We start from the raw sequence: 11699 nt of genomic DNA, 5'->3' as shown, positions 1-11699 counted from the left end.
ATAGGGCTCTGGTCTATAGTAGTACCACTATATAGGGAATAGGGCTCTGGTCTATAGTAGTGTACTATATAGGGAATAGGGCTCTGGTCTATAGTAGTACCACTATATAGGGAATAGGGCTCTGGTCTATAGTAGTACACTATATAGGGAATAGGGCTCTGGTCTATAGTAGTACCACTATATAGGGAAGAGGGCTCTGGTCTATAGTAGTACACTATATAGGGAATAGGGCTCTGGTCTATAGTAGTACCACTATATAGGGAATAGGGCTCTGGTCTATAGTAGTACCACTATATAGGGAATAGGGCTCTGGTCTATAGTAGTACCACTATATAGGGAATAGGGCCCTGCTCTATAGTAGTACCACTATATAGGGAATAGCACCCTATTCTCTATGGGACCTGGTCTATACACAGCACCCTATTCCCTATGGGCCCTGGTCTATACACAGCACCCTATTCCCTATGGGCCCTGGTCTATACACAGCACCCTATTCCCTATGGGCCCTGGTCTATACACAGCACCCTATTCCCTATGGGCCCTGGTCTATACACAGCACCCTATTCTCTATGGGCCCTGGTCTATACACAGCACCCTATTCCCTATGGGCCCTGGTCAAAAAAGTAGTGCACTATTTGGATGCAGACGGATAAACACTGTGTTTAACCTCTGACCTCTAACTCTATAGAGATATGTCGAGAACGCCAACACGATGGCCTGTTACAATGAGCTGCTGCAGCTGGAGCGTGGAGAAGTTCTGGCACAGTTCAAACTGAGGTGAGACACACACACACACACACACACAATCACATACACACACACAGACACACAATCACATACACACACACAGTCACACAATCACATACACACACACAGTCACACAATCACATACACACACACAAACACACAATCACACACACAATCACACACACACAATCACACACACACAATCACACACACACACAATCAAACTCACACACACACACAATCACACACACAATCACACACACAATCACACACACACACAGTCACACACACACGTGCAGAAGTAAGGGCACAGTTCAAACTGAGGTGAATATTTAAGGCATAGTTTGGGATTTTGGCAATGATGCCCTTTATCTACTTCCCCAGAGTCGTCAGATCAACTCCTTTATCGACTTCCCCAGAGTCAGATCAACTCCTTTATCGACTTCCCCAGAGTCGTCAGATCAACTCCTTTATCGACTTCCCCAGAGTCAGATCAACTCCTTTATCTACTTCCCCAGAGTCAGATCAACTCCTTTATCGACTTCCCCAGAGTCAGATCAACTCCTTTATCTACTTCCCCAGAGTCAGATCAACTCCTTTATCTACTTCCCCAGAGTCAGATCAACTCCTTTATCTACTTCCCCAGAGTCAGATCAACTCCTTTATCTACTTCCCCAGAGTCAGATCAACTCCTTTATCTACTTCCCCAGAGTCAGATCAACTCCTTTATCTACTTCCCCAGAGTCAGATCAACTCCTTTATCTACTTCCCCAGAGTCGTCAGATCAAATCCTTTATCGACTTCCCCAGAGTCGTCAGATCAACTCCTTTATCGACTTCCCCAGTCAGATCAACTCCTTTATCTACTTCCCCAGAGTCAGATCAACTCCTTTATCTACTTCCCCAGAGTCAGATCAACTCCTTTATCTACTTCCCCAGAGTCGTCAGATCAACTCCTTTATCGACTTCCCCAGTCAGATCAACTCCTTTATCTACTTCGCCAGAGTCAGATCAACTCCTTTATCTACTTCCCCAGAGTCAGATCAACTCCTTTATCTACTTCCCCAGAGTCAGATCAACTCCTTTATCTACTTCCCCAGAGTCAGATCAACTCCTTTATCTACTTCCCCAGAGTCAGATCAACTCCTTTATCTACTTCCCCAGAGTCGTCAGATCAACTCCTTTAACGACTTCCCCAGAGTCGTCAGATCAACTCCTTTATCGACTTCCCCAGAGTCAGATCAACTCCTTTATCTACTTCCCCAGAGTCAGATCAACTCCTTTATCTACTTCCCCAGAGTCGTCAGATCAAATCCTTTATCGACTTCCCCAGAGTCGTCAGATCAACTCCTTTATCGACTTCCCCAGTCAGATCAACTCCTTTATCTACTTCCCCAGAGTCAGATCAACTCCTTTATCTACTTCCCCAGAGTCAGATCAACTCCTTTATCTACTTCCCCAGAGTCGTCAGATCAACTCCTTTATCGACTTCCCCAGTCAGATCAACTCCTTTATCTACTTCGCCAGAGTCAGATCAACTCCTTTATCTACTTCCCCAGAGTCAGATCAACTCCTTTATCTACTTCCCCAGAGTCAGATCAACTCCTTTATCTACTTCCCCAGAGTCAGATCAACTCCTTTATCTACTTCCCCAGAGTCAGATCAACTCCTTTATCTACTTCCCCAGAGTCGTCAGATCAACTCCTTTATCGACTTCCCCAGAGTCGTCAGATCAACTCCTTTATCGACTTCCCCAGAGTCAGATCAACTCCTTTATCTACTTCCCCAGAGTCAGATCAACTCCTTTATCTACTTCCCCAGAGTCGTCAGATCAAATCCTTTATCGACTTCCCCAGAGTCGTCAGATCAACTCCTTTATCGACTTCCCCAGTCAGATCAACTCCTTTATCTACTTCCCCAGAGTCAGATCAACTCCTTTATCTACTTCCCCAGAGTCAGATCAACTCCTTTATCTACTTCCCCAGAGTCGTCAGATCAACTCCTTTATCGACTTCCCCAGTCAGATCAACTCCTTTATCTACTTCGCCAGAGTCAGATCAACTCCTTTATCTACTTCCCCAGAGTCAGATCAACTCCTTTATCTACTTCCCCAGAGTCAGATCAACTCCTTTATCTACTTCCCCAGAGTCAGATCAACTCCTTTATCTACTTCCCCAGAGTCAGATCAACTCCTTTATCTACTTCCCCAGAGTCGTCAGATCAACTCCTTTATCGACTTCCCCAGAGTCAGATCAACTCCTTTATCGACTTCCCCAGAGTCGTCAGATCAACTCCTTTATCGACTTCCCCAGAGTCAGATCAACTCCTTTATCTACTTCCCCAGAGTCAGATCAACTCCTTTATCGACTTCCCCAGAGTCAGATCAACTCCTTTATCTACTTCCCCAGAGTCAGATCAACTCCTTTATCTACTTCCCCAGAGTCAGATCAACTCCTTTATCTACTTCCCCAGAGTCAGATCAACTCCTTTATCTACTTCCCCAGAGTCAGATCAACTCCTTTATCTACTTCCCCAGAGTCAGATCAACTCCTTTATCTACTTCCCCAGAGTCAGATCAACTCCTTTATCTACTTCCCCAGAGTCGTCAGATCAAATCCTTTATCGACTTCCCCAGAGTCGTCAGATCAACTCCTTTATCGACTTCCCCAGTCAGATCAACTCCTTTATCTACTTCCCCAGAGTCAGATCAACTCCTTTATCTACTTCCCCAGAGTCAGATCAACTCCTTTATCTACTTCCCCAGAGTCGTCAGATCAACTCCTTTATCGACTTCCCCAGTCAGATCAACTCCTTTATCTACTTCGCCAGAGTCAGATCAACTCCTTTATCTACTTCCCCAGAGTCAGATCAACTCCTTTATCTACTTCCCCAGAGTCAGATCAACTCCTTTATCTACTTCCCCAGAGTCAGATCAACTCCTTTATCTACTTCCCCAGAGTCAGATCAACTCCTTTATCTACTTCCCCAGAGTCGTCAGATCAACTCCTTTAACGACTTCCCAGAGTCGTCAGATCAACTCCTTTATCGACTTCCCAGAGTCAGATCAACTCCTTTATCTACTTCCCCAGAGTCAGATCAACTCCTTTATCTACTTCCCCAGAGTCGTCAGATCAAATCCTTTATCGACTTCCCAGAGTCGTCAGATCAACTCCTTTATCGACTTCCCCAGTCAGATCAACTCCTTTATCTACTTCCCAGAGTCAGATCAACTCCTTTATCTACTTCCCCAGAGTCAGATCAACTCCTTTATCTACTTCCCCAGAGTCGTCAGATCAACTCCTTTATCGACTTCCCCAGTCAGATCAACTCCTTTATCTACTTCGCCAGAGTCAGATCAACTCCTTTATCTACTTCCCCAGAGTCAGATCAACTCCTTTATCTACTTCCCCAGAGTCAGATCAACTCCTTTATCTACTTCCCCAGAGTCAGATCAACTCCTTTATCTACTTCCCCAGAGTCAGATCAACTCCTTTATCTACTTCCCCAGAGTCGTCAGATCAACTCCTTTATCGACTTCCCCAGAGTCGTCAGATCAACTCCTTTATCGACTTCCCCAGAGTCAGATCAACTCCTTTATCTACTTCCCCAGAGTCAGATCAACTCCTTTATCTACTTCCCAGAGTCGTCAGATCAAATCCTTTATCGACTTCCCCAGAGTCGTCAGATCAACTCCTTTATCGACTTCCCCAGTCAGATCAACTCCTTTATCTACTTCCCCAGAGTCAGATCAACTCCTTTATCTACTTCCCCAGAGTCAGATCAACTCCTTTATCTACTTCCCCAGAGTCGTCAGATCAACTCCTTTATCGACTTCCCCAGTCAGATCAACTCCTTTATCTACTTCGCAGAGTCAGATCAACTCCTTTATCTACTTCCCCAGAGTCAGATCAACTCCTTTATCTACTTCCCCAGAGTCAGATCAACTCCTTTATCTACTTCCCCAGAGTCAGATCAACTCCTTTATCTACTTCCCCAGAGTCAGATCAACTCCTTTATCTACTTCCCCAGAGTCGTCAGATCAACTCCTTTATCGACTTCCCCAGAGTCGTCAGATCAACTCCTTTATCGACTTCCCCAGAGTCAGATCAACTCCTTTATCTACTTCCCCAGAGTCGTCAGATCAACTCCTTTATCGACTTCCCCAGAGTCAGATCAACTCCTTTATCTACTTCCTCAGAGTCAGATCAACTCCTTTATCGACTTCCCCAGAGTCAGATCAACTCCTTTATCGACTTCCCCAGAGTCAGATCAACTCCTTTATCTACTTCCCCAGAGTCAGATCAACTCCTTTATCTACTTCCCCAGAGTCAGATCAACTCCTTTATCTACTTCCCCAGAGTCGTCAGATCAACTCCTTTATTGACTTCCCCAGAGTCGTCAGATCAACTCCTTTATCGACTTCCCCAGTCAGATCAACTCCTTTATCTACTTCCCCAGAGTCGTCAGATCAACTCCTTTATCTACTTCCCCAGAGTTGTCAGATCAACTCCTTTATCTACTTCCCCAGAGTCGTCAGATCAACTCCTTTATCGACTTCCCCAGAGTCGTCAGATCAACTCCTTTATCGACTTCCCCAGAGTCGTCAGATCAACTCCTTTATCGACTTCCCCAGAGTCAGATCAACTCCTTTATCGACTTCCCCCCAGAGTCAGATCAACTCCTTTATCGACTTCCCCAGAGTCAGATCAACTCCTTTATCTACTTCCCCAGAGTCGTCAGATCAACTCCTTTATCTACTTCCCCAGAGTCGTCAGATCAACTCCTTTATCTACTTCCCCAGAGTCAGATCAACTCCTTTATCTACTTCCCCAGAGTCGTCAGATCAACTCCTTTATCGACTTCCCCAGTCAGATCAACTCCTTTATCTACTTCCCCAGAGTCGTCAGATCAACTCCTTTATCGACTTCCCCCCAGAGTCAGATCAACTCCTTTATCTACTTCCCCAGAGTCAGATCAACTCCTTTATCGACTTCCCCAGAGTCAGATCAACTCCTTTATCTACTTCCCCAGAGTCGTCAGATCAACTCCTTTATCGACTTCCCCAGTCAGATCAACTCCTTTATCTACTTCCCCAGAGTCAGATTAATTCGCGGATACCATTTTTATGTCGCTGCAAACAGTTTGGCGGAAGTTGCTAACTAGCGTTAGCGCAATGACTGGAAGTCTAAGGGAACAGCTAGCAAAATCCGTTTACTATCCGTTTACCAGCTAAGGGCTGGGGAGGCAGAGGAGCTTGACAGACAACTACATAGGTCATGGTGAACAGTTAGTTTCAGCCTCAGTTCTTCAAGGAAACACAGTGAGACCATTCACATAATATGAAAGTATCTCATCTATCTGAGCTGTGTCTCACCAAGCATCTCATCTATGTGAGCTGTGTCTCACCAAGCATCTCATCTATCTGAGTTGTCTCACTAAGCATCTCATCTATGTGAGCTGTGTCTCACCAAGTATCTCATCTATGTGAGCTGTGTCTCACCAAGCATCTCATCTATCTGAGTTGTGTCTCACCAAGCATCTCATGTATTTGAGCTGTGTCTCACCAAGCATCTCATGTATTTGAGCTGTGTCTCACCAAGCATCTCATCTATCTGAGCTGTGTCTCACCAAGCATCTCATGTATTTGAGCTGTGTCTCACCAAGCATCTCATGTATTTGAGCTGTGTCTCACCAAGCATCTCATCTATCTGAGCTGTGTCTCACCAAGCATCTCAAGTATTTGAGCTGTGTCTCACCAAGCATCTCATCTATCTGAGCTGTGTCTCACCAAGCATCTCATGTATTTGAGCTGTGTCTCACCAAGCATCTCATGTATTTGAGCTGTGTCTCACCAAGCATCTCATCTATCTGAGCTGTGTCTCACCAAGCATCTCAAGTATTTGAGCTGTGTCTCACCAAGCATCTCATCTATGTGAGCTGTGTCTCACCAAGCATCTCATCTATCTGAGCTGTGTCTCACCAAGCATCTCATCTAGTGTCCAATGTATAACCAGCTCATAGAGAAGACACATACCCATAGATGCTTTGTGTGATGTGTTGTTGTCTCTACCTTCTCCCCCTTTGTGCTGTTGTCTGTTCGCCCAGTAATTTTTTTACCATGTTGTGGTGCTACCATGTTGTTATTATGTTGTGTTGCTACCATGTTGTTGTTATGTTGTGTTGCTACCATGTTGTGCTGCTACCATGTTGTGTTGCTACCATGTTGTTGCCATGTTGTGTTGCTGCCATGTTGTGCTGCTACCATGTTGTGTTGCTGCCATGTTGTGTTGCTGCCATGTTGTTGTTATGTTGTGTTGCTACCATGTCGTTGCCATGTTGTGTTGCTAACATGTTAAGTTGCTACCATGTTGTTGCCATGTTGTGTTGCTACCATGCTGTGTTGCTACCATGTTGTTGCCATGTTGTGTAGCTGCCATGTTGTTGTTATGTTGTGTTGCTACCATGTTGTGCTGCTACCATGTTGTGTTGCTACCATGTTGTTGTTATGTTGTGTTGCTACCATGTTGTGTTGCTGCCATGTTGTGTTGCTGCCATGTTGTTGTTATGTTGTGTTGCTACCATGTTGTTGCCATGTTGTGTTGCTACCATGTTGTGCTGCTACCATGTTGTTGCCATGTTGTGTTGCTACCATGTTGTGTTGCTACCATGTTGTTGCCATGTTGTGTTGCTGCCATGTTGTGTTGCTGCCATGTTGTGTTGCTGCCATGTTGTTGTTATGTTATGTTGCTACCATGTTGTTGCCATGTTGTGTTGCTGCCATGTTGTGTTGCTGCCATGTTGTTGTTATGTTGTGTTGCTACCATGTTGTGCTGCTACCATGTTGTGCTGCTACCATGTTGTGTTGCTACCATGTTGTTGTTATGTTGTGTTGCTACCGTGTTGTTGTTATGTTGTGTTGCTACTATTCTGTGTTGTGATGTGTTGCTCTCTTGCTACGTTGTTGTCTTTAGGTCCCTCTTTATGTCGTGTTGTGTTGTCTCTCTTGTTGTGATGTGTGTTTTGTCCTATATTTATATTGTATTTATGTTTAATCCCAGGACCTCGTCCCTGCAGGAGGTCTTTTGCCTTTTGGTTGGCCGTCATTGTAAATAAGTATTTGTTCTTAGCTGACTTGCCTAGTGAAATAAAGGTTAAATAAAAATAAATAAATCCACTCAATGCTGGCCCAAAATCCTGTAATAATGTTGGAGTGATTAAAAATGAGAGATTAAAAAAGTAGAATGTTCTTTCTACAGCGATGTACTGTACACATGTCTAAATGTAGCTCCTGTTCTACATTCAGAGGTGCATTTCAACTATCTCCCTCCCTCCCTATCTCTCCCTCCCTCCCTCCCTATCTCTCCCTCCCTCCCTATCTCTCTTCCCTTCCTCCCTATCTCTCCCTCCCTCCCTCCCTATCTCTCCCTCCCTCCCTATCTCTCCCTCCCTCCCTATCTCTCTCTCCCTCCCTCCCTATCTCTCTCTCCCTCCCTCCCTATCTCTCCCTCCCTCCCTATCTCTCCCTCCCTCCCTATCTCTCTCTCCCTCCCTCCCTATCTCTCCCTCCCTCCCTATCTCTCTCTCCCTCCCTCCCTATCTCTCTCTCCCTCCCTCCCTATCTCTCCCTCCCTCCCTCCCTATCTCTCCCTCCCTCCCTATCTCTCCCTCCCTCCCTATCTCTCTTCCCTTCCTCCCTATCTCTCCCTCCCTATCCCTCCCTCCCTTCCTCTTGCCCTCTCCCTCTCTCATGCTCTCCCTCCCTCCCCCATCGCCCTCCTCCCCCATCTCCCTCCTCCCCCTCTCCATCCCTGCTCTCCCTCCCTCCTCCCCCATCTCCCTCCTCCCCCTCTCCATCCCTGCTCTCCCTCCTTCCTCCCCCATCTCCCTCCTCTCCCTCTCCATCCCTGCTCTCCCTCCCTCCCCCTCCCTCTCTTTCCTAGGGCGTGTAATGCTATCTTCACGGCATTGGAGCAGAGTCAGGAGGCCATAGAGATCACCAATGAGGATCAAGTCATTCAGGTGGGTTTTCATTAGTTTCCATTAGTTTTACTAAAGAATGGTTTGTTGTTTATTCTCAACCAAACAGTCTACAGATGGAAGCACTAAGGTAGGAGTGGGGGAACATTTTGGCTCGAGGGCCACATTGGGATTTTCTATTTGCAGGGTCAGAAAAGGGGCAGCTCCAGACACAGTTAGAGACACAGCTACAGACACAGTTAGAGACACAGCTACAGACACAGTTAGAGACACGGCTATGGACACAGTTAGAGACACAGGCACAGCCACAGACACAGCTACAGACACGGCTACGGACACAGTTAGAGACACAGCTACAGACACAGACACAGTTAGAGACACAGGCACAGCCACAGACACAGTTAGAGACACAGGCACAGCCACAGACACAGTTAGAGACACAGCTACAGACACGGCTACGGACACAGCAACAGGCACCACCACAGCTAGAGACATGGCTACCGACACAGCTACAGACAGAGACACAGCTACAGACAGAGAGACAGCTATTATGTTTTATCATGTGATCATGTGTTATCATGTCTGTCTGTCTGTCTGTCAGGACTGTGTGATCTCGAATCTCTAATGATGCCTGATTCTCAGTTTTTTTATGTATCTCTCATTCTTCCCCCGTCTCCCCCCCTCTCTCCCCCTTCCTATCTCCCCGTCTCTCCCACCCTCTCTCTCCCCGTCTCCCCTCCCCCTCTCCCCCCGTCTCCCTCCCTCTCTCCCCGTCTCCCCCGTCTCTCCCACTCCCCCCTCTCCCCGTCTCCCCTCCCCCTCTCCCCCTCTCTCCCCCTCTCCCTGTCTCTCCCCGTCTCCCCCTCTCCCCCCGTCTCTCTCCCCGTCTCTCCCCCTCTCTCCCCGTCTCTCTCCCCCTCTCTCCCCCCTCTCCCCCCCTCTCTCCCCCTCTCTCCCCCTCTCTCCCTCTCTCTCCCCCTCCCCCCCTCTCTCCCCTCTCCTCTCTCCCCCGTCTCTCCCCTCTCTCCCCATCTCTCCCCTCCCCTTCTCTCCCCCCCTCCCCCCGTCTCTCCCCTCTACAGTATGTGAACCCTGCCTACGAGAGCATCATGGGTTACCAGCAAGGTGAACTAATAGGGAAGGGAATAACAGAAGTGCCTAAAAGTGAAAAGAATAAACCTGATCTCCTTGAAACCATGAACTCCTGCATACGGAAAGGCAACGTGAGTGTCCATCACTCTGTTCATCTCCAGCCCTTATAACAGCTCTATCAGGTGTGTGTTGACCTCAGCTCGGTCAGAAAGCCTTTTTCATGCAGTGAGATGAGACACTGGATGCTGGCTGGGTTTGTGGTGTGAGTACAGAGACAGAGAAGGTCACAGGCAGACAGAGGAACAGTCGGAAACTGCCTTTTGATCCTCAGACACCGCACCAGGGGTGTCTCACATGAAACAACCTGACTGGACGCCATTTTGGTTCTCTCCTGCCCCGTAAAGGGTGTGGTTATTGTTTGATATGCCTCAGGATGACCCCAACGTTGAGGTGATCAGAACTCTGGATCGACTTCTTCATTATGACATATTATAGACTACAGCCTTTTGTTTATTGGTCGGTTCAGTTGGTGAGAGCGGGACGGCAGTAACATCAATGTGGTCGGTTCAGTTGGTGAGAGCGGGACGGCAGTAACATCAATGTGGTCGGTTCAGTTGGTGAGAGCGGGACGGCAGTAACATCAATGTGGTCGGTTCAGTTGGTGAGAGCGGAACGGCAGTAACATCAATGTGGTCGGTTCAATTCCCCTGAGGATCACATTAGGCTGCAAAGAGAAGGGTATATTACTGGAAAGTTTACCAGTAAACTACCAGGATTTCAAGGATTCAGTGGCACTTCAGATTATCACAGGTGTCTGTAATTATCTTTGGCCCTCTGTGTGAATTTATCACGTGGAAAATAAATTAAATAATTACATAAGATGGTTGTAAAATATTTTTAAAATAAATAGAAGGACAAAGCTGTAAAAACATTATTCTAAATTATCCTTTATTTATGTTTACACACTTTTATTTATTTGTCTATTTCAACATGTATTTGTTGACAATGTGTTGGGGTCAAACTGGTGGTGGTATGTGAGCATAGCCTTGCTATTGAGAAAGGCCGCCGTAGGCAGACATGGCTCTCAAGAGAAGACAGGCTATGTGCTCACTGCCCACAAAATGAGGTGGAAACTGAGCTGCACTTCCTAACCTCCTGCCCAATGTATGACCATATTAGAGAGACATATTTCCCTCAGATTACACAGATCCACAAAGAATTCGAAAACAAATCCAATTTTGAAAAACTCCCATATCTACTGGGTGAAATTCCACAGTGTGCCATCAGAGCAGCAAGATTTGTGACCTGTTGCCACGAGAAAAGGGCAACCAGTGAAGAACACGCACCATTGTAAATACAACCCATATCGATGCTTATTTATTTTATCCAGTGTCCTTTACCATTTGTACATTGTTAAAACACTGTATATATATATATATAATATGACATTTGTCATGTCTTTATTGTTTTGAAACTTCTGTATGTGTGATGTCTACTGTTAATTGTTATTGTTTATTTCACTTTATATATGATCTACCTTACTTGCTTTGGCAATGTGAACACATGTTACCCATGCCAATAAAGCCCTTGAATTGAATTGAATTGAATTGAATAGTCACTAGTTGGAGGAGTTTCAGAGTTCATTTAAAATAAAGCCGTTGTTGATTCTATGGCTTTTATTTCTCCATTAATGTGACTATTTCCTCTTGAACCATCTGGTCAATCAGCTAGAAAGTCATGGACAATATAGACACAGATATTAAGAGATATATTATACACTAATAAATTAAAGTTATTCAAGTATAAATGACCAAAGTTCTGATAGATTGCCGTAGATTTTCTGTCAATTACAAACATTTCGGCTCTGTATGTTAAGTAGATATT

General features: G+C 45.8%; 1 protein-coding gene across 1 annotated transcript in view; it reads left to right on the top strand.

Annotated features, from left to right (window-relative positions):
• Positions 1-703: 703 nt before the first annotated feature.
• The window catches only part of LOC135532798 (high affinity cAMP-specific and IBMX-insensitive 3',5'-cyclic phosphodiesterase 8A-like), a 19402-nt gene continuing 8406 nt past the window's right edge, over positions 704-11699 (top strand). Inside the window, exons 1-3 of the mRNA XM_064960235.1 lie at positions 704-777; positions 8687-8765; positions 9806-9946. Coding sequence (XP_064816307.1) covers positions 713-777; positions 8687-8765; positions 9806-9946 — 285 coding nt within the window. The 5' untranslated portion in view covers positions 704-712. The remainder of the gene's footprint in view (positions 778-8686; positions 8766-9805; positions 9947-11699) is intronic.

This window comes from Oncorhynchus masou, unplaced genomic scaffold (assembly GCF_036934945.1).
Source record: "Oncorhynchus masou masou isolate Uvic2021 unplaced genomic scaffold, UVic_Omas_1.1 unplaced_scaffold_2031, whole genome shotgun sequence".
Taxonomy (NCBI): Eukaryota; Metazoa; Chordata; class Actinopteri; order Salmoniformes; family Salmonidae; genus Oncorhynchus; species Oncorhynchus masou.
Note: the sequence above shows the minus strand (reverse complement) of the source record. Positions and strands in the feature narration are given on the sequence as shown.